Below are 23,426 nucleotides of genomic sequence, written 5' to 3' on the forward strand. Positions count from 1 at the left end.
ACTTATTTCAGGATATGGAACAGAAGGTAGGTGAGCTCTGCAGCAAGCTGGCACAACACCCAGAACATGTTAAGTTTTTATTTTTATTTCACCTCATACAGAAACACAGTTACATAACCCACCTTAGTAAAATTTTCACTTTGGGGTCCAGCATCATGGCCAAACTTGAACTTGGGAGAGACATAAAAATCACCACCTAGCTCTGGGAGGGGATTGGAGCCTGGTAGTGGAGGACCCCGCTTCTCCAGCTGCTTCTGGGGTGGGGTGCTGTACATGGAGCACAATGTTGTCGAGCCTGCTGTGATGCTCTATGTAAGAACTTACAAGCCTGTCATTTCCCTAAAACAGCAGTCTCTTGGTTGAAAATTAATACTTTTACTTTTCCTGGTCACCTTCCTCAGAATAGGTATTATTTTTAACATGTCCAACCTTTCCCATTGCCTCCAAGTTAAAAAAAATTTGTATTATAGTTCACAGTATGTCACAGTAAAATAGATTTGATCATTTTCTACTATAAAAGAGGCAGACTCTTAAAAAAAAGCAAAACATACTTTTACAATCCATTCATATCATCAGCAGCATCCACACAAAGCCAGAGAGCCATAAATACATTTGTCAACCTCAGGAAGTAGTAGTCACATGTTAACGAGGTACTTGGAATCTCCAGGGAAGCACCCAGAAGAGGCAACCGGCTGGCCTGTGAGGGTTGCTGTCTTTCCAGTGAGAACTGGCCAAGCGTGCCCCGTCCCTTTGTTACTGAGCCTTCTCCTGGAAGAGGCCAGAGCCTGGGTCATAGGCCCAGCTGGAGAGTGGGCTGCGACCCCACCTGCCCCTCCCCACTCTTGAAGACATCCGTCTGGCAGAGGATGTACCTGGAAATGATTTTGTGAAAAGTGTAGCGGAAGTCTCGGTTCCGGTAGGCGTAGACGATGGGGTTGACAGCCGAGTTGGCGTGCGACAGGAGGATGGCTATGTTCATCGCCCACTTGGGCTTCTCCTTGGCCCAGGTTGGCTGGAAGAGCGAGGCGCAGTTGATGGCGTGGACCGGCAGCCAGCACAGGGCAAAGATGCCAACAATCATGGCCAGGGACTTGGCCGCGTGGATCTCCCGCTGGAGGATGGTCCTTGAGTGGTCCATGAGCTCTGTGCGCTGTAGCTGCCTGCAGGCCACCAGGAAGATCTTGACATAGATGACCAGCATGATGAGCAGCGGGGGCAGGACGCAGCCAAAAAAGTTGAAGTACACCATGTAGCTCATGGGCACCACGTTTTCGAAGAGACACCTGATGAGGCAGCAGGTCACGTTCGCGGCTCCATCCCCCGGCTCTGTGCAGTTGATGGCACTTTTTCTGCTGTTCCACCCCAAGAATGGTGTCAAGCCAATGCCAAAGGCCAGGCCCCAGAGGGCAGCTATGACTCCTCTGGCTCGAGCCCCAGTGACCAGACTCTTATACCTGTTCAAAAGGACATGGTCTGTTACAGAAAACTCAGAGCACCCCACCATGTCTGCTTTCTGTGCCAGGACTTGACCCCAACAGCCTCAGGTCCACACTCAGAGGGTGCTAGGGGCTTTTGTCTGCAACTCTCATGACAGTCAAATGTATAAACAGCTTTGCTTCAACAAGATTTTCACTCTTACTAACTCACCTCTGATGATAAATAATGGTCAAGGAGAGCAAGTAGCAAATTCTTTTTTTAAATATTCATTTGGCTGCGCCAGCTCTTAGTTGCAGCAGTCAGGATCTTTCAGTTGCAGTATGCAGGATGCCAAGGGAACATTTCATGCAAAGATGGGCTCAGGAAAGGACAGAAATGGTATGGACCTAACAGAAGCAGAAGATATTAAGAAGAGGTGGCAAGAATACACAGAAGAACTATACAAAAAAGATCTTCATCACCCAGATAATCATGATGGTGGGATCACTCACACTCACCTAGAGCCAGACTTCTGGGAATGCGAAGTCAAGTGGGCCTTGGGAAGCATCACTACGAACAAAGCTAGTGGAAGTGATGGAAATCCAGTTGAGCTATTTCAAACCCTGAAAGATGATGCTGTGAAAGTGCTGCACTCAATATCCAGCAAATTTGGAAAACTCAGCAGTGGGCCACAGGACTGGAAAAGGTCAGTTTTCATTCCAATCCCAAAGAAAGGCAGTGCCAAAGAATGCTCAAACTACTGCACAATTGCACTCATCTCACACACTAGTAAAGTAATGCTCAAAATTCTCCAAGCCAGGCTTCAGCAATATATGAATTGTGAACTTCCAGGTGTTCAAGCTGGTTTTAGAAAAGGCAGAGGAACCAGAGAGCACATTGCCAACATGTGCTAGATCATCGAAAAAGCAAGAGTTTCAGAAAAACGTTTATTTCTGCTTTATTGACTATGCCAAAGCCTTTGACTGTGTGGATCACAATAAACTGGAAAATTCTGAAAGAGATGGGAATACCAGACCACCTGACGTGCCTCTTGAGAAATCTGTATGCAGATCAGGAAGCAACAGTTAGAACTGGACATGGAACAACAGACTGGTTCCAAATAGGAAAAGGAGTACGTCAAGGCTGTATACTGTCACCCTGCTTATTTAACTCATATGCCGAGTACATTATGAGAAACACTGGGCTGGAAGAAGCACAAGCTGGAATCAAGATTGCCGGGAGAAATATCAAGAACCTCAGATATGCAGATGACACCACCCTTATGGCAGAAAGTGAAAAAGAACTAAAGAACCTCTTGATGAAAGTGAAAGTGGAGAGTGAAAAAGTTGGCTTAAAGCACAACATTCAGAAAACTAAGATCATGGCATCTGGTCCCATCACTTCATGGCAAATAGATGGGGAAACAGTGGCTGACTTTATTTTGGGGGCTCCAGAATCACTGCAGATGGTGATTGTAGCCATGAAATTAAAAGATGCTTACTCCTTGGAAGGAAAGTTATGGCCAACCTAGATAGCATAGTCAAAAGCAGAGACATTACTTTATCAACAAAGGTCCATCTAGTCAAGGCTATGGTTTTTCCAGTAGTCATGTATGGATGTGAAAGTTGGATTATAAAGAAAACTGAGTGCCGAAGAATTGATGCTTTTGAACTGTGGTGTTGGAGAAGACTCTTGAGAGTCCCTTGGACTTCAAGGGGATCCAGCCAGGCCATCCTAAAGGAGATCAGTCCTGGATGTTCATTGGAAGGACTGATGTTGAAGCTGAAACTCCAGTACTTTGGCCACCTCATGTGAAGACCTGACTCATTTGAAAAGACCCTGATGCTGGGAAAGATTGAGGGCAGGAGGAGAAGGGGATGACAGAGGATGAGATGGTTGGATGGCATCATTGACTCAATGGACATGGGTTTGGGTAGACTCCGGCAGTTGGTGATGGACAGGGATGCCTGGCATGCTGTGGTTCATGGGGTCGCAAAGAGTCGGACATGACTGAGCAACTGAACTGAACTGATGCAGGATCTAGTTCCCTGACCAGGAATCAAACCTGGACCCTCTGGTTTGGAAGCATGGAGTCCTAGCCACTGGACCACCAGGGAAGTCCCAAGTGACAAATTCTTAAAGGCTGCTTTTTGATTACCCAGATACCAACCTTGGGTCTAGATCTCCTACAAGACACAAGTATAGGGCGCCAAGATACACAGGGAACAGAACCCACAAAGACCCCTGTTCTTCAGGGACTTAGTTCTAGTAGGAGGACAGATCAGAATGAAAAACAAACATCAGTAAGTTACATGGTGTGTTAGAAGGAGACGCATAATATAAAAAAGGAAAAAGCAGAGTGCGGAAGGTGAGGTGTGATAAGATGCCCTTGAACAAGAACCTGAGAAGTGAGGCCTGGAGGCCCCTTGAGTCAGGCAGCTCCACCTGGTGGCTCTGGGCGAGAAGACTGGTCTCCCACAAACACCCAGGAAGAACTGTTCCACCCCGCCCCCCCCCCAACCACCCCGCCCCCCCCCCAACCACCCCGCCCCCCCCCAACCCCCCCGCCCTGCACTGAACTCCCTGGGGAAATGCTGAGAACACTTCTGGGAGCGTCCCTGGCTGTCTCAGCTCAGCAAAGCTGATAAAAGTTGGGAAGGAATGTAGCAAGTATTAAATTTTTTAAAGTAACTTTTAGACCATTAACTCTTACTTAAAATCTCTAGAAATCATAATAGACGTTTTGGACATTTTGCTATCAACTAGCCTAAAACAACAGTTTATAGCAAAGACAAACTTTGCTATTCATAAGTGGTCCCTAATATGTATTCGACATAATGTATTGGAAAAAGATGAAATAAAATCATTAACCTCTGGGAAGAGAGCTGGGCAGTAACTGGGTACACGTTATCCTGGGACTTGTCTATGGAAAGTGTCCGATCTCCTTTGCTGTGGGACCAAGCCCACACTTGTCCGTGTGGCCCAAAGAGCCTCAGGCCATGGCCCCATGTGCCCCTGGCCTGTGGCTCCCCACAGCGGCCTCCTGGCCCAGCTGCTGTCTCAAAGGTCACCTCCTTTCCAGCTCAGCTCATGGGTGGAGGGGGCCACGCCCACTCTCCACCCCCTGACACACACCTGTCACAGAGCTTTGTTTATGTTACAGGTGTCTGCCCTTCGACTAGAACATCCAGCCTCTTAAGGACTCGGACCTCGTCCCTTTGCATCAGCATCCCCAGGAGCTATCGAAGTGCCTGGCACATTAGTAATGAGCTCACACACACATATTCTGACTTGTTACCAGACAGCTTTAGAGAGCCTGCTCCTTAGGAACGCCTGATGCTGGGGCCTGGATGGGCAGCAGAACTGGCCCACTGGGGAGGTCTCGCCTCCCATCGGCAACAATCCCTCATCTCTGCTCTCAGCAACAGGCAGCTCAGCTGAGGGGCCTTGATGGCAAAGGACCTGCGGGCGCAGCTGCCATTCAGCTGCATCTACTTCCAACTCCCCTCTGCTTCCCTCCTCGTTTAGGAATGTAAAGCCATTTCTTACAGGAATATCTTTCCCGGCCATGACTGCACCAGGGACGTGAAGAACGCAGTCAGGCCCTTGCAGGGTAACAGGGCCGCCTCCTGCAGACACAACTCTTAGACACAGAACCTTAGGCCCACGAGGCAGCCTCTGCAGCGGCCCTGCCCTCACGCCTCTGCTTTTCTGAAGTGCATACAGCTGAGTGCAGACCAGCCCCGGGGATGAATTAGATCAGGGCAAGCAAATTCTCTCTCAGTCATGGACTGGGGTGGCTACAGGAGGTGGTTTTAGCCAATGAGACAAAGGAAGTCTGCTAGAATACTTCCAAGAGAGACTACATGGTAAAAGGAGAGAGACCCATGAGGAGAGCTCCTCTCCCATGCCCATCCATTTCTGCTTTTCCAGGAGGCTGTGAAGCATCCTGTGACCATGAGGCAGGAGCCTGAAAAACAAGGCTAGTGGCAAAGCAGAAGTAAGGAGAGAGTCCAGGTTCTCAATGGTGTGTTTTAACCCCTACACCAACTCTAGAACCACCACGGTTCCATATTCTAGCTCAAGAGAGAATCGACAGTCTTGACTGCTTAAAAGTCACTGTTACCTGCAGCTAAAAGCATGCTTATATAAACTGGAAGGGATTTTTATCTTGTCTAGTCCAACTTCTCTATTTTACAAATGAGGAAAGAGATACACAAAGTTTTTAGGTAACAAAGGCAATATATAAGAACCAAAGACCAAAGCTAAGTTCAGGCTTGAGGCCCCTGTTCCTCGCACCACATTATGCTGCTTTTTTAACTTCACTTGTGTCTGAGCAACATTAGAATCCTCTGTACACAAAAGGGTCCCGGGGGTGGGGGTGGGGGTGGGGGTTTCCTGCCAGAGTTCAAAACAGCTGGAACGCAACCATGTCTGAACTTCTCACAACTGCTGGATCCTGCCTGTGAAAAATAACTTTCATGCTCAGTTGTCTTAGATGAGAAAAAGCAGCTAATTTCATCTGGGGAGCTGCTGGTCACAGCCTTCTCTGTGAACCCCATCACGGCCTTTCTCCTCTAGTGGTTCATTATTTCATTCAGAGTTCGCCCTTTGAGCCATGCACTCTGCTGGCACAGCGAACAGAATCATGGCCCTCGTGGGTGACCGAGCTAATGGAACAGACAGAAAATAAACAGGTAAACACACAAACACAAGTCGGAAGGAATTTGGTCAAATCAAAATGAACAGGGTACAGGTAAGAGAAAGCCAGGAAGAGCTCAGACACGGCATCAGGGAAGCCTCTTAGACAGTGGCAGAGAAGGAGAGAAGGGTCTGGAAACTGGGAAGAGTGGCTTTCTAAGCAGAGGAAACAGTCACTACAGACATGAAATTAAGAGATGCTTGCTCCCTGGAAGAAAAGCTATGACAAACTAGACAGTGTATTAAAAAGCAGAGATCACTTTGCCCACAGATGACTGTATAGTCAAAGCTATGGTTTTTCCAATAGTCATGTATGGATATGAGAGTTGGACCATAAAGAAGGCTAAGCACCTAAGAATTGATGGTTTTGAACTGTGGTGTTGGAGAAGACTCTTGAGAGTCCCTTGGACAGCAAGGAGATCAAACCAGTCAATCCTAAAGGAAATCAACCCTGAATATTCATTGGAAGGCCTGATGCTGAAGCTGAAGCTCCGATACTTTGGCCACCTGATGCGAAGAGTAAACTCATTGGAAAAGACCCTGATGCTGGGAAAGACTGAAAGCAGGAAGAGAAGGGGATAACAGAGGATGAGATGGCTGGATGGCATCACTGACTCAATGGACATGAGTTTGAGCAAGCTTAGGGAGATAGTGACGGACACAGGAGCCTGTGTTGCTGCAGTCCATGGGGTCACAGAGTCAGACACGACTGAGCAACTCAACAACAAGAAGCAAAGAGAACAGAATGTGCAAGGCTTCCAGACAGGAAGGGATTTCACTCTCCCAGAGAAGCAGGAGAGAATGTGAACAACCTCAAGCAAGGCGGGGCGTCCTCAGGCCACGGGGAGGGGCGAAGTGTGACACTCAGCTGCCCCAGAGCAGGGAGAGGCCAGGGGGTGGAGGGCTGGGCCCCAAGGCATGCTGTGCTGGTATAGAGATCCCTGCAGAGACGGCGTTTAGCAGAGCAAGGCGGCAAGCAGGGCAGTTAGGAAACTTCCGGTGGTTGACTTGAGAGAAGACACTGGCGTGGGGCAGGGTGCCAGCAAGGACTGTACACACAGACACCCCCGCTGGAGCAGCCTCTGAATCTCACAGCCAGACGACCTGTCCTGGAGACAAGTCCCTGCAGACCGCCCCCACCAGCTGTACAGAGCACATCAGAAACACGGCCTCCCTGACCTGAGTGCAGCACCACCTGCAGGCCCGCATGTCCTGCTCAGCCCGCGCCCAAGGTCATCACTGCCACTTCCGGCTCACAGAGGTGGACACTGGCCTGCAGCTCCAAAGCCACAGTGAGAATACAAAGCCACTCAGCCAATCTGATTCCGATTGTGTCCAAGGCAGGTATTGTCTTCCTCAGGACCCTGTGATTCTTCCCCCAATCCCAGCTCCCGCCCACACCCCACCTGCCTGCTCACCCAGCCACAGGCCCAGTGTGGGTGCAGCCAGCCCTGCTCAGTCGCCCTCTGCTCTTGCCAAAGCTGCTGCTGGTGCCAGGGATTCCCCGCCCCCGACTCCGCGGGCAGCCACGTGGGAACTGGCAGAGGCCTCTGCTGCCCTCTTGGTAGGCAGTCCTTAAAAGGTGGCAGAAAGACTTTCTTCTGCTAGTGACACAACTAGACCCCCCAGGGGGGATGGTGGGGGAATTTAAGGCAGAGGCATAACTGGCACCAGAGCTGCAGCCCCACGATGGCAGGACAGTCAGTGTCCAGGCTGCGCTGCCTGGACCCAGACGCAGGTGAGGGACGGCCAGGGATTCTGGAGAGCAGGCAGGGGTTGATGCACTGGGCAGAAGGCTGCGGGGATGACCCCCAGGGGCCCTAGCATCTCATGGGAGCTCCGCTCCCCTCCTCCCATGTCCCCTCCCATCTCCCACTTCCGGCTGGGCCTCTGTCCTCTCCAGAATGCCCAGCTTCCCCCTGCCCACCCCTCACTCCTTCTCCCTGTGCACCTCTGGTCTCAGGACATCCTCATGTGTCCCCAAACCATTCCTGAAAGGCAGGCAACATGTCCTTCCCTACATCTGCCTCGAGTGCAGGGCAAGTAAGTGGAAGTTGATGGACAGAGGAGACAGGTGCCTTCCCTATTCCGACAAGTAGGACCAGCTCCAGCCACACAGAAGGGTGTCCTGGGGGCGTCTGGCTCTGGGAAGTGACGGAACCCTTGCTGTGCTGGACACCCTCCCCACCCCCGCCGCCCCTCCCACCACAGACGAGCCAGATCAAGACAGTCACATGGCCGGAGTCAACAGAAGGGAACAAGCAGTGTGAACGGCGGGTTAGTCATGAAAGAGGGCTCGCCGGGCACGGCTGAACCAGCATTGGTCTATTTCTGGGGCAGAGCTCCTCTTCCCCTGCATCTCAGACCAGCCACTGTCTCAGGATTCCCAGCGCTCAGGGAGCTCTGAGTTAGCGGATCCTCAAGGGCAGCTGTCCCTGGCAGTGACACTGAGTCCAGACAGGGAGAGTCTGAGCTCTGCTCTCAGAAAAATGGGGCCTTTGGTGGCAGCGGAACCCACCCCGCTGCTGCCTGGCCTTTGATCCCAGACATCATGTGCACGAAGCACTTTCTGCATGCAGGTCACTAAGCAAACACACACGGAGTTCTGTCCTGCTTCTTAAAATTGCTGATTGTTCGCTCAGCGTCTTTTTTCTTTACGTTCAGTCTCACTCACAAGTTTCATTCCTCTGTAACAGAAATACTTCTGCTCTGAAGCAATGTATAATCCTTAGAAAATTTCTCATCCTCTAAAACCACACACAAATAACAACAGGACTTGCACGACAAGGGGCGAGGACGGACCTCTCAAAACCTACCAAGCGCTGTAACTAGAGCACTAACAAAGTGACTCTCACCACCCAGCGGGCAGGTCTCTCGGGGTAGAGCTGCCACGGTGAATATTAACAATGTACCAGGAAGTCTAATGGAAATCCTGGCAAAACTGCAATGAGAGCAAGGCTGACGGGTGCCAAGACGATGGAGTTGGACGAGGAGATGCGAGTGAGTGGGACCATGACCGCACTGGGTGCCAGCGGGGTGGGGGTGGAGGTGCACGGTGGCCAGCAGGCAGAGAGGCCCAGACCTGGGTCCTGCTTTACTCTCCTTGGCCCCTCTGGGCCGCACAGCAGTCACACTGAGGGGTCTTTCCTCTCCTGCTGAAGCCAGTGATGTTAACACCACCAAGACAACACCTGCATCGCCCCAATACCTTTCTGTTCACCCAGCACACGTGCTCCCATTCACACGACAGGAACCCCCCGCCTGGGGAAGGACAGCGGTCACATTAATTATCAAACACATCGGTCACCACGCACATAACCAGTTAGATACCAAGAGGCATGTGGATCCTGGTGACAGTAACGTAGATGCAAAGCGGTCACTGGAGTGTCCACTAGGCTTCTCCACTACAACTGCCACTGTTTATGATGAGTTATATCTTGTGGTGCATGTACTTTGAGATTTTGTAAATATATCTGGGCTTCCCTGGTGGCTCAGATGGTAAACAATCCACCTGCAATGCAGGAGACCCGGGTTTGATCCCTGAGTTGGGAAGATCCCCTGGAGAAGAGAATGGCAACCCATTCCAGTATTCTTGCCTGGGGAATCTTATGGACAGAGGAGCCTGGCGAGCTGAGTCCATGAGGTGAGTGTCTTGGCCCTCCTTTAAGTTCCATCAGTGAGTTTTATCACCTATTGACTTCTTGCCTGAACCGGTTACTAGGCTGACAGCTGCCAAATGATGACCTGCTTATTAACTCCATCATCCTGCTCATTAATGAGACAGTGAGAGTTCTTCCAAGTGGTTATCTAACAAAACAAAACAAAGTTCTCCTCGCTCTGCTCATCCCAAGGGCCAGAAGAGACGATGCTCTGGCATCCACGAGCACACCAGCCAGATCTTGGCTCCTAGACACCGCTCTCCACCGAAAGGAAGCAGGGCTCCTTGGAGAAACGGCTGATTCCGATGCTAGAACACACACCGGAGCCTGGAAAACCTTTCTGTGCCAGAACATAAGACATGCTCAAAAACGTAATGGGGACGCTCAGGCAGAAGTCAGCCTGAATGGGCTCCCATCCTCCAAGCCTGGGCAGGAATGGACAGTAACACAATACATGAAAATAACATTCCCTAAGTCCACTGTGTGTAAAAAAGTAAGGAAGAGCAAAGAAAAGGCAACCTCTTCCCTTTAGAAGAAAGCCAACTGATACAGTAAAACAACTGAGAAACAATAAAATTACCATCTGACAGGGTGTAACTGATCTAAGAAGAATCATTGGTAGGAAAGCACAGCTTCACTGTGATGAACCCTGGTGGCCACAGCTGTAACTAAGGGAGCTCTAAAATGACAGCAGCGGACAGGTGGACCCCGAGCGCCTTCCTTTGTGACAGGTGGAGATGGACACAACATCAAGCAGGCAGTGTTCCCACCAGAAACTGGACCTAATTGCAAGGAAACAACCAAACCAAAAACAATGTATTGAAAGAGAAGGAAAAAAGGCTGAGGAACTCTTCTGATGAAAGAAAACCAGGACTCCCTGGTGGTCCAGCGGCTAAGATTCTGAGCTCCCACTCCAGGGGGCCTGTGTTCGATCCCTGGCAGGGGAACTAGATTCCACGCGACGCAACTAAGAGACCCCAGGTGCACAGCTAAGCCCCAGTACAGGCAAAGAAATAGATGTTTACAAACAGATGAACAAAGCCAAAAGAACATATTAGATGCACACGTGGCATTTTACTGGAAACCTGGATTTTTTTTTTTTTTTAAACTGTAAAGAACATGATCAGGGCAATTGGGGCATCTGACTATAGACTATATCATGTCAGTCTTAAAGCTCCTGAGTATAACTGTGCCTGTGGGTGTGGGTGGGTGTAAGACAGAGGAAGCAAAAGTAGTAAAATGTAAGCAATTAGGGATTTATATTAGTTTTGCAATTTAGAAGTTGTGAAAAAAACTCACTAGTTCAGAATGACTCATTCTTTCTGAAACCACAGACCAGATGAGTCAGATGGATACAAATATGTGTGTATACAAACACACAGATATAGGTACAGAGACATATATACACATCCATTAATAGCAAGGACTTTTTAAAATTTTCAGAATGGGTACGGTATATGTGTGCTTGTATATGTATGTACACACACACACATCCATCGTGTAATTTTTTTAAAGTCCCTGCTATTAAAAAACTACATTTCTAATGATTTTAGAAAATGCCAAACTTAAGAGCTAAGTCTCCCCTTGGAAACACAACCTTGTTTTTCTCCTTCCTTTCCTTGTGGGTCACCCCAGCACTCCCGCTCTACCCTGCTTTATCCTGAAGACACCTTCCATGGGCTCATTGTATCTTGGCCACAAGCTGGTCCACGCCTATCAGGGCAGGTCCCCCAGCACACGCGTGTGCACACGCAAGCACACAGGCTAGTCACTGGGCCGCCTCCTGGGGAGGCTGAGGGAGCAGCACGAGCCCTGCGTTAACAGACGAATCATCTAGAAAGCGCCCCACGTGCACGGAAGCTGCGAGGCTGCCTCACAGAGAGAGTGCCGTGAGGGTCAGGAGGAGCCCGCAGGTTCAGAATGTGCCAGGCAGGGGGACAGCAGGTGCAAAGGCCTGACCTCAGCCAGGGAACTGAGGCGGCCTGAGAAGCAGAGCAGACACACAAAGAGGGAGGGGAGGGCGAGGCTGGAGGAGAGACCAGAACTGGCGGGAGGCTGGCCTCAGCCCCAGATGCTGCAGGGAGCATCAGGTCAAGGAAAGAGGGGCAGTATGGGTGCAGAGCTGGTGTCAGGAACAGGGCGGAAGCTGAGAAGCCACCAAAGAGACCTGGCTTGGGGTGGGGGCAGCTGCAGCCTACAGCACCTGCCTGTGATGCCTTTCAATAGAGATGTGTTGTTGTTCAGTCGCTTAGTCATGTCCAACTCTTTGCAACCTCAACTGCAGCATGCCAGGCTTTCCTGTTCTTCATTATCTCCTAGAGTGTGCTCAAATTCATGTCCATTGAGTCAGTGGTGCCATCCAACCATCTCATCCTCTGTCACCCCCTTCTCCTCCTGCCCTCAACCTTGCCCAGCATCAGGGTCTTTTCCAATGAGATGGATCTTTGCATCAGTTGGCCAAAGTATTGGAGCTTCATTATCAGTCCTTCCAATGAATATTCAGGGTTGATTTCCTTTAGGATTAACTGCTTTGATCTCCATGCTGTCCAAGGGACTCTCAAGAGTCTTCTCCAGCACCAAAATTTAATATTTACAGTCTCCATATTAAAAAAAACCATAGTGAATACACGGCCATCTGGCCCTGACCAGCCATGTCTCTGGCCCTGCTCACTGACTGTCACCCCAGGGCCTTCCTCTGGCCTCAGGGTCCACTCCTGTCCAGATGTCCAGTCAGCCTGGCAGTCCCTCTGCTCTGGACTCTGCTGACCTCCCAGCTGCCTCTGGCATCAGCCTTCTTCTGGGTGGAGAAGTCCAGACGTTTCCCGCCTCAAGGATCCCTAGACTCTGTCTCCATCTCCGTGGCCTCTGCGCTAGCCACGCTCCTTCCTTCTCACCCAGTGACGGTGGGCTGCCCTCCAGTCCATGCCCCTGCCGTCCGCCAGAGTGGTTGTTCAGTAATGCAAACCTGACCTCAGCAAACTCCTGATTAAAAGCCCCTCCTGGCCTTCCAAGTCGCACCTAATTGTCACTTCTCAGAAAACCATGTTTAAGGGCAGCAGAAAGGAAGTAAACTGAAAACCCTCCTAAAAGGGTAAGTTGAAGGACACGCCCAGCAAGCCAGAGAATCTGGTGAGTTTCCAGAAGCCAGAGGGCAGATGGGATTGTCGGGAGGGGCATGGAGCCTTGAATCAGAAACAGGGCGGCTGGGACAAGAGGCTCCCACCTCGCGGACAGCACGGTCCAGACAGTATTTAGAGAAGGAGTGGAGGTCAAGGCAAAGGCTTGCTGGCCAGCCTGGGGCAGCCTCACCCCCCTCCCACTGCACTGGGCATATATCCCTTGACACTCCACCCTCCCCTCAAGCTGAAGCTCCAGACCCAGCGACAGAGGATAGGGTTGGTGCGGGGGGGGGGAGAGTTTTGATTATATATATAGTCTGTGCCACAGCAAGAATCTCAATCACGTGAGTCCAAAACTGGCCTTTCAAAGTCAAGTCCAGAAACTTAACCTTAAATCAACAGGAAAAATATGAATGCTAAAATTAAAAAGAAGAAGAACTGGGGTGGGGGAAGTCAAGGAACTCGTCCAGGGGAGAATGAAGAGATAAGCATTGGAACCTTATGTGTAAGAGGACATCTAAAAGGCAAAATCAGTCAAGGAGGGAAAGTCTCCACCTATCAAAAACCCCAGAAGGAAAAACAGGGAATGGACATAAGAAAATAATCTAGAAAACTTCTCTTTTAAGATTTCAGAGCTGACAGAAAACCTCAATCTTCAGACTGGAAAGATATCATCCTCAGATGAAGGAGAGAGCTGAAAGTGAGTATTTAGAGCCAACCTCATGGGCTTCCCTGGTGGCTCAGACTGTAAAGAATCCACCCGCAATGTGGGAGACCCACATTGGATCCCTGGGTCGGGAAGATCCCCTGGAGAAGGAAACGGCAACCCACTCCAGCAGCAAGCCTGGAGAATTCCATGGACAAAGGAACTAACACTTTCACTTCATGCAATTTCAGGACACCAAGCAAAGCAAAGGATCCCAAAGGCTTCCACGGAAACAAGAGTTACAAAGAAGAACCACACCCACACCCACGTCAGATTTCTTGAGCAACCCTGGGTGCCAAAGCAACACCTTCTAGCCTCTGATCACATCCATTCCAGTCGCCAACCACATGTGAGAAAGAAGCCATGTTTTTGGCATGGAAGAACCCAGGTCCTAAAAATGATCCCTAAGGGTGGTACACAGACACACACATGTGGGATCCCAGAAAGAGGAAAGCAAGCAGGGCGGTGGCAAGAAATGGCAGAACCACCTGAAGAGCACGACAGGCAGAGCCACGGCGACACCCACATGGTTGCCAGCACCCTCCACCACGAGGACGTGTGGGAGCCAGGCTGTCTTAATTTCCAAATGGGAAGCTCATGGTCCAAACACGGGGCAGACTAAAATCTGACACCATTCTGATCAGTGGGAGGCACCCACAAACAGAACCTGAGTGACTCGCCTTTAGAACCGTCTCAAACAGCAACCCACTCCAGTATTCTTGCCTAGGAAACCCCATGGATAGAGGGGCCTGGTGGGCCACAGTCCACGGGGTTGCAGAGAGTCAGACACGACTTAGCGACTAAGCACGCACCTGGAGAAGGTGGGTTAGTGACAGGCGTGCATTTCTGCTCCAGTTGGATGCTCTGCTCAGGATGAGTGAGAAACACATGAGCAGAATATGATATTATACATGCCAGGTACCTGTTTCCACCTTTCGGAACTTTTCCACAAAGTGCAGGGAACTTTACCATAGGTATGGAATAAAACGGAGAAGAAATTAACATCGGCAGTGTAAAAACAATGGTACAGTACAAACGCCTTCAGTACGTAATTTCTACAGAAGAAAACCAAGAAGCAGTGGAGGTGTCTCACAGGCAAAGTGGGAAACCAAAGGTCAGACTGGGTGACTTACTTCCACAGTTTATCTTTTACCCAGTTTCAATCTCTTTACTACAGCAGGGATCACCTTTCGAAAATGAAACCTCTATCAAGTAGGCGAAACCACATACCTGCTCAAAAGTGAGGTAGAGATGGAGCGACAGCAGGGGCAGAGAGACAGGGGAAGAACACTTTTCCTTCTTTTCCTCCACAGCTAACACATACTGCCTACAAGTGATGGCATTAGAAATAGAGGCTGAAATACGACCCACAGGAAAAAATCAAAATGTAACAGAAATTGAAGGGAACCAGGCGGGGAAGAGGGCTTGGGTTGCATGGGAGAGAGTCAACAGGTTCTGTTAAAGGAGGCAGCACAAACCCAGTGGCCACCGCAGAGGGGGTACCCAGGAGGGAGGGCCGCCCAGGCAGAGTGGCTGGTGTGGGCTTGCCTTTTGAACCCTCTGTGCTTCTGAACGCTGACTTCTTCACACTGGTTGATTTCTAACACAAAACAAACAGAACCAAGTCCTTCATGGACTTATGGTGTCTTGAGGACAAAATCCAAGCTTCTAGGCAAGCTCGGGGCTCCCCTGGACCTGCTGAGCTGGGACCCCTACCCTGAAGCCCGGCAAGCCCGCTCCTCTGGCACAGGCCCCACCACAGCTCAAAACACTCTAGCCTCCCATCTGTCCCCCGCAGGAAACTCCAGCCTCTGCCCTCCAGAAACAGCACTGCTCCCCTTGTCAGCCTGGTGAGTTGGAAGGCCACACTCAGTCTGTTCCCAACTTTAATTGTTTCAGAGAAGGGACATTTGCTTCTTGCCGCTCAGTTCCTGCTGCCTAGGGCAGTGTCTCCAGCCTGCCAGCCTCTGAGGTCAACAGCTGCTGCTGCTGCTGCTAAGTCGCTTCAGTCGTGTCCGACTCTGTGTGACCCCATGGACGGCAGCCCACCAGGCTCCCCAGTCCCTGAGATTCTCCAGGCAAGAACACTGGAGTGGGTTGCCATTTCCTTCTCCAATGCACAAAAGTGAAAAGTGAAAGTGAAGTCGCTCAGTCGTGTCTGACTCTTAGCAACCCCATGGACTGTAGCCCACCAGGCTCCTCCGTCCATGGGATTTTCCAGGCAAGAGTACTGGAGTGGGGTGCCATTGCCTTCTCCAGAGGTCAAGAGCACAGCCTCTTAATGGATTTCCGGGGTGGGGAGGAGGAGCGGGGGTACAGGAAGGAGCACAGGGAAGCCCAGTTCCTGAGGGTAATGAATCGGAAGCATCAGGAAAGACTGGGCCTCTCTTCCTGCCTCTGCAGAAGGGGAAGGTGATCAAAATGCCCCCGTGGGTCCCGGCAGCTGAGTCACCTTCTGTGATGGGTCGAAGGCCGGCCAAGGCACAGCCAGCTCCCCTGCCCTCAGCCACAGGGTCCTCTCTGTCTTGGCAACCTCGTCCACTCCTAGAAGGGACTACTCTGTGAGGGGAGTCCTCTGACAGCCTGCCCGCACCCTCTCCCTCTGGGGACACAGGCTCACCCTATCCTGGCTGTGTGCCCTGGACTGATGGAGCCCTGGTCACCCCATCTGTGGAGGAGGGGCTGACAGGACAGTGCCCAGAAGGCTGCTGTAAGGACTCACCCAGAGGGGGCACACGGGGGACCCAGCACTTGAGAAAGGTTAAAAGAGCAGCTGCCGCTCACAACCATGTTCCTGTCCAATGTGGACCACACCCGTCCCCCCTGTGTCTGTCCCTGTCCCTCTGCTGTGACCACGGCCAGCAGGTGAGCTGGTGCGAAGGTAACCCAGGGCCCCACAGACAGCTGTGGTCACAGCTCACAAGAATGCAGTTAACCTCAGCCCTTTACACACGCTCATTCTCCACATGATCAAAGGTGACCTGCACTTTCCAGAGTCCAGTGTGAATGCTGTTGAAACTCTGCAGCCAAGCGCACTGTCCCTCCTCTGCTGAGGGGCTGCCTGCCGGTCACCATGGTTCAGGGCAGCCTAAGTTGGGGACAGCCCCCCTCTCCTCCTCACCCCGGATTCTCGGGGCTCCTCTCCCTTGAAGCCCCAGGGACGACTGTCCAACTGCTCGCACTCTACCTGCAGCGAGGGGACAGGACCCCAGGCGCCCTCCGGACTGGAGATGGCTGGAGAGGAGCGGGAGGAGGCGGGGTGGGGGTCCCCCAGGAGCCAGTCAAGAGCTGCTGAGGGATACGGGCAACGAGGCACAGGAGGGACCCTCAAATTTGACTGACAGGAATGACTTGGTGGCACCATGGTGACATGGGACAGGGAGGCTGAGAGCCTGGTGGCAGGTCGTGGTGGAGAAGCTTCTTGGGGAGGAAACATGGAGCGGCCAGCACATGGGTGGGGTGAGCAGTGAGGGACTCGGGGTCTCGCACTTTCGCATAATGACACGGGTTTCCTGGGGCCACGTAACAAAGCGCCACAAACTTACATGGTAGCCAAGAACATTTACCCCCTATGGTTCTGGAGGCCAGAGCCTGGAATCATGGTGTGGGCAGGGCTGCACTCAGAGCTCAGAGGCTTTGGGGAGGTTGGGTTCTGGAGGCCCAGCACCACTCCAGTCTCTGCCTCCATCCCCACACGACCCCGCTTCTCCCTGCTTGTCTGTTTCATGGGGATGGGACTGTACTCAGGAGCCAGGTCATCCTGGATAAGCTCCTCCCTGAAGGCTTACATGAGCTGATGTTCACGCTTTCCCATCTAAGGCTCTGGGGATTAGGATGCGGACATCCTTCTGGGAGCCCCCATTCAACCCACCGCAGTGGGAATGATCTGGGAGAAAAGACGGCCCTGCTGTGGAAGAAAGAAGGACCCAAGGCTGGAGTCCCTGGAAAGGTGGGGCTGGGGGAACCCAGAACTGAAACCTTCTTTCCCAGCTATATTTCAAAACATCATAGGGACTTCCCTGGTGGTCCAGGGACTAAGACTCCATGCTCCCAACGAAGAGGGGGCCCAGATTCAATCTGTGGTCAGGGAACTAGATCCCACATGCCCCAGCTAAGAGTTCACATGCCGCAACTAAGGATTCCGTGTGCTACAACTAAGATCTGGCACAAATAAATAAAATAGACAAAAATAAATACTAAAGATAAAAAAAATCACAACATTACAGTTGAATTTTACTATATGGGAACTGTAGCTCAATAAAGAAGGCTAAACACTGAAGAACTGATGCTTTTGAACTGTGGTGCTGGAGAATACTCTTCAGAGTCCCTTGGGCAGCAAAGAGAGCAAACCAGTCAATCCTAAAAGAAATCAGTCCTGAATATTTATTGGAAGAACTGAGGTAGAAGCTCTAATACTATGGCCACCTGATGCAAAGAGCCAACCGACTCTTTTGTAAAGACCTTGATGCTGGGAAAGACTGAAGGCAGGAAGAGAAGGGGTGACAGAGGATGAGATGGCTGGATGGCATCACCAACTCAATGGACGTGAGTTTGAACAAACTCTGGGAGACAGTGAAGGAAAGGGAAGCCTGGTGTGCTTGCAGCCCATGGTGGTCACAAAGAGTCGGACACGACTGAGTGACTAAACAAGAACAACAAAGCTCAATTTTAAAAAAGGAAAAAAATGTAAACAAAACAGCCACTCAGAATGCCCTGCCGAAAACTTACAGTTCAGTCACTTAAAAGGAGCTCCAAGGATGTCACCTTTCCACTAGAGACGTAGTCTTGCTAAGACTCCCCAACACCTCCCTCCCAGACTGGATATGTGAGGCTCCCAGAAAACAGATGCCGCCACATGGCAAAGGGGGCAGGAGGGTCCAGGGACAGACAGACAGACCCTTCCATCCTGCTGACCGACCCAGCCAACCCAGTGTTCCTGGCAACACCCTCCTTCAGCAGCAGAGCCTGGGGAAACAGCGTCCAGAAGCAGGGAGGCAGGCCTCCAGGCAGGCAGAGGGGACCACTCAGTCCCGCAATGACCTGGGGTGTGGCTTGCCGGAAATCAGATTTGGGAGGAGGAAGTGCTCCAGCCAGAAATGGCCCCAGGGTGAAGTGAGAGCCAGCAGCTGCGGGCACACACTCACCCCGCGCCCCATCCCTGCTGCCCCCTGAGCACCACTGCGCCTGGACCCTGGGCCAGGGCAGGCATCAGGAACCATGCAGACTTGAGTTAGGACAGTCTCCTGTGTGTAGGCGCCCCTCACTCTGAGGCTGCCTCATCTTTGTGTCCAGCATCTCCTTGACTCCGCTTTCCTGCAACCCTCCCTGGTCAGTATCTGCCTTGACAAAGGGGCCACTATGGGACTATGGGCTCTGTACTCTTGAGCTGTACCCACCGTGGCCACGCGGGCCTCACTCAGAGCCCTGGGGCACCAGTGACCTGGCACTGAGGGTGAGTCCAAACACTGTTCTTGCCCAGGTAAGACACGGACCTGAGCTCCTGGCCCTCACCTGGCTCCTGCCGCCCCTACAGGAGATACCTCCCTCACAGGCTCACTTCCAACCTCACTCCCATGACCCTAGGGAGGGCCTCAGAGCTGCCTGGGAGCTGGGCTAGTGAACAAGGGAGTGCTCCCAGTCTCCCTGACTCCCCGAAGTTCTCAAACTTTGGTGGGTCCAGAAGTCCCCAGTGAATTCTGATACTGGAATCATGGGGTGATACACCCCACCCCATGGATTCTGAGTCAGGAGGGCCCGGTGGGGCCCTGTAATCTCCATTTCAGCTCAAGGGGCCAGGAAGTGCTGAAACAGGAGCAAGGAGGACCTCTCCAGCCTGTGAGAGTGGGCTTAGCGCCACGTGGGGAAGTAGGGGGCGGGAGGGAAGGGTGGGAGGGAACAGAGGCACCCCTTGCCCGGACGGGTCACACACACCTCATGCAGGCCAGCCAGGAAGGCAGGGGTGGGACAGGGTGGGACGGGCTGCTCTGCCCTCCCCACACCTGCCTCCCGCCCTCAGCAGATGCAAAGGAGAAGTCAGGGGCTGTGATTCACAGTTCTTTCCCCTTAACACACCCACACCCATTCTTTCAAGCCGCCCAGCAGAGACCAGGACAAGAACTGACAGATTCAAACTCCCATGGAACTTCCTGCTGCACGGGCGTGGGGGATGCTTTCTGAAGCTTGAGCAGAGGTCTCTCTGGACCTTTGTCAGGGCCAAGCCCAAAGGGCTTCCAGCAGATGCGGCTGGTGCCTGTGGCTGCCTGCTGGGTGCATAAAGTCCAGAAGGGCACCAAGTAACCAACATGAGGACCAGGAGGTGGGAAAGGGACCTCCACAAAAAGAGTGTGCTGTGAGCCCCGGACCTCGGAAATTCCTGGGCTCTGTCACACCTGAGGAAGGGGCGTCCTGGTTGCAGGCCAAGGGGCAGCACGTGGAAAGGCCCGGACAGACAGGAGGCTCACAGCCCACCAAGCAGGAGTTTCCTGCTCCCGCTGGGACCCAGATGCAGGGCACAGGGACCAGGCTTGACACGTGAGCCTGCTGGGAGAGTGTTTGTTATTCCTTGTCAATTCCCCTCAAACAGGTTTCCCTTATAACTCACTGCAGGCAGAATCCGCTTTCTGCCCGGATGGAGAGCAGGACGCAGCAGGCAGGCACGCCTGAGAGTGCAGGGGCCCAGCGCTGAGCGGGTCCTGCTCCCTCTCTTGCTCCAGAGCTGCCATTCTGAGCCTCCTCCCTCGACAGGACGCAGGTACCCACCTCAGGAATTACTGATGGGATTAAAGGATAGGAGTTTAAAGTACCTAATAGACTTGGCAGACAGCTATTAACTCCTTCCTGTCCCACCTACCCCGTGACTCAGTTTTCCTGTCTCAGTTCTTAGTCCAAAGAGATCCCAAGCTCACCCAACTGAGAAACGCCAAACGACCTCCAGGCACCAGAGACAGAGAAAGTGCTTTCACTTAAGCCCTGCATAACACCCGGGCTCTCAAGCTCGCAGCTGCACGTGGGGCTGTACTCCCCTTGCCGCCGCGCTCCATCCCCGAATCCTGCATTTTCGGAGTGTGGGACCAAGAACAACCCTCAAGTCCTCCGGTGTTTGGAAACGCTGGTGGCACCTTCCCAGCGGCTGGGACAAGGTTACACAAAGCACGAGGCTCTCAGGCTATCGGTCTTAGAGAGCCGGGAAGCCTTCTAATTCTTTAAAGTGTAAGGGGGTGATTAGAGTCCGTGCGCAGCACGCAGGGCTCCCCAAAGTTAACTGGCACCTCCCCCGGGTCGGTGCAGCCCGAAGTCTGGCCGTGAGCCCCGTCGTTCTGCCCTGCGCGTCCCAGCGTCCACGGTTGTCCTGGAGCCTCCAGGGCCCCACCAAACCCAGGGAATGCGGGCGCCCACCTGTGCGCCGGGAGCCTTACCGGAGCTGCCCCACCAGGCTGCGCCCCCGGGGCCTAGGGCAGTCCCTAATCGGGCTCCGGAAAGCAGACGCGCGCCCGAGGCGCCCAGAGGGTCTTGCGCGGCGCACGTGGGTCAGGAGGCTGCGGGCTGGAACTCGAATGCCTCGCGCCCGCCGCCGGAAGGGTTTGGGTTCCCGGGGGCAGGGGCCTCACCTGAGCGGGACGCGCACGGCCAGGTATCTGTCGACGGCCACGGCCAGGAGGCTGAAGATGGAGCTCTGCGTGAGCACGAGAACGAAACAGGCGAGGAAGAGGCAGCTGTGGAAGTCGGTGCAGAAGCCCAGGCTGATAGTGACGGCGAAGGGGATGGCGAACAGCCCCACGGCCACGTCGGCCGCGGCCAGCGACACCAAAAAGTAGTTGGTGGGCGTCTGCAGCACGGTCGAGGTGCCCACCGCCGCGCACACCAGCACGTTGCCGGTCACCGACAGCGCGGCCAGCGCCAGCTCCAGCGCGACGTACACCGCGTCCTGCGCCTCCAGCGGCATCGCCGCCCGGCCCGCCTCGGGCTCGCCCCACCTGGCTTCCCGGAGCGCCCGGCCCGCGCTTGCCCCTCAGCGTCTGAGCCCGGGGCTCGTGCTCTGCCGGCCGGCGGGCGGGGCGAGGGCGGCGCGGCGCGGGGGCGGCGCAGCTCCGCGGCCGAGCCCGCCCGGGTCCGTCCCTCCGCCCCCTCCGCCCGCCGCGGGGTCCGGCAGAGCCGCGCTTCCCGCGCTCCCTGCGCCCTAGCCGGCGGGGCGGTCGGAGCGGTCGCACCGTCCGGCCACCGGGCGCTGGGGATTCGGGCCGGACTGGCCGCTCGCTCCTCCCCGCCTGTCCCTCGGGAGAGCTCCTCATCCCAGCGAGGGATGAGGGCGCTGTCCCGGCGGCTGCCCTCGGCCTCCGAACGCTGGGCTACCGCCCCCCACTCCCACCCCGCGTCTTCACGGCCTCGCCCTCCCAACGCTTCCTCGGCTGCCTGGTCACCCCGGTTGAGCTCAGTCCCCAAGCTGAACCCCAGATTCTTGCCCTGCGCCCCCTGTCGCCTATCGGACTCCCGAGGAGAACCCGGCCCAAGCCCAGCAGGTCCAAGACCAAGTCTATCCTCAGCCCTTCCCAGGCCCTGCCCGCCCCGCCTCCCCGCCCTCAGTGACTGACCTCACCCCCGGCCCCAGTTCGCCTGTCCCGGGGAGACGCTGTCTCCGCGGCCACATCCGTCTGCGGTGCGGCCCATCCGGCTTCCGGGGCTTCTCTGCACCCCAGTCCCGCTGGTGGTCGAGCCTCACTGCCGGCTTTCACCACCCTCCAGCCCCCATCACTGCCCCGGGTCCCCGCTCCTCTCCGGGAAGCTCCTGGCCCGGAGTCTACACCACCCTTCATCCTGCACCCCTTGCTGGCAGTCGCCTGACAAGGCAGTTAAGCAACTTGTGAAATAACATCAAGCAGAAAATAAAAGATGGAGCTGCCTGATAACAGGACAGAGGATTTCCTTTGGGGTGATGAAAATATTCTACGTGCGGGGATGGTTGCACAACTCTTTGAACAGAGGGAACAACTATGGCCGTGCCCTCTTTAAACTGATGACTGATGGCGCGGAAACCCTCTCTCAGCGCAACCGGTGACCACAGCCCCGCAGCCCCATCAGCACGACCGGCACCACCTGCCGAGTTTCACCAGAGAAACAGGGTCTGGGACGCACTCACAGAAGAGGGCCCGGCTGGGCGAGCTTGTGACCGGGGTTTTCTCTCTAGTTTCCATGTGGTTTTGTTACTTCTGTCAAGATAGCTTGGTTTTGTGCTAAAACACTGGAGGCCCCACAAGCTCCACGCCTGCCCAAGTTCAGACGCGCTCCCTCCCCCGCTCACATCCGCCGCACTTAACTCAAACGCTGTTACCATACGGACCAAAGGCTGAAGCAGAACCAGAACCGCAGAGAGGTCAGCGCTTCCTGGGGGGAGGAGCGGGGAGAGCTGGGGGGCGGCTTTCTGGGCAGCACTGAGCAGTGGGGAGGCAGCCGGGTTGGGGGGGGGGGCCGTGCCTGGCGGGGGTGGGCCTGGCTCACGGACAGCCACACAGGGTGGCGGGGAGGGCAGAGAAAGGAGGCCCACCTCGCTGGGGAGCATGCTGGGGCTCCACCGGAGGTGCTGGACACCAGCCCTAGGAAGCCTCTGAGCTGGGCGCTGACCATCAGAGCGTTAAGTGGCCGAGCTGGCTGGAGCACTGGCACAGGAGGGGGCCGGAAGCCAGCTGGTCACTGTGCTCTGCCCGGCGCGTGGTTTGCTGTGCCTGGAATCCCCGGGTCCCCTTTCCAAGGCCGACTTCCTTTAAGAAACCTTCCTTGAATCTCTCAAGCACGAACCCTAATCCCACAGCCTGCCTTCCATGCAGCCTGCCA

At 53.7% G+C, this 23,426-nt stretch overlaps 1 protein-coding gene across 1 annotated transcript; it reads right to left on the bottom strand.

Moving 5' to 3' along the window:
• Positions 1-62: 62 nt before the first annotated feature.
• On the bottom strand, positions 63-22,163 carry ADORA2B (adenosine A2b receptor). The gene is made up of 2 exons (XM_069603435.1): positions 21,209-22,163; positions 63-1,454 (listed from the first exon to the last, which is right to left on the bottom strand). Exons 1-2 carry the CDS (start codon positions 21,541-21,543, stop codon positions 791-793), a joined length of 999 nt encoding a protein of 332 aa, XP_069459536.1. The 5' UTR covers positions 21,544-22,163; the 3' UTR covers positions 63-790.
• Between the last annotated feature and the right edge of the window lie 1,263 nt (positions 22,164-23,426).

This window comes from Ovis canadensis, chromosome 11, assembly GCF_042477335.2.
Source record: "Ovis canadensis isolate MfBH-ARS-UI-01 breed Bighorn chromosome 11, ARS-UI_OviCan_v2, whole genome shotgun sequence".
Taxonomy (NCBI): domain Eukaryota; kingdom Metazoa; phylum Chordata; class Mammalia; order Artiodactyla; family Bovidae; genus Ovis; species Ovis canadensis.

Bases quoted from the DNA above. Each gene is read 5' to 3' on its own strand.
- ADORA2B (XM_069603435.1), bottom strand. From the start codon at position 21,543: ATGCCGCTGGAGGCGCAGGACGCGGTGTACGTCGCGCTGGAGCTGGCG. The intron at 1,455-21,208 runs GTGAGGCCCCTG...CCTTTTGAACAG, and splicing joins GCCGTGCGCGTCCCGCTCAG to GTATAAGAGTCTGGTCACTG.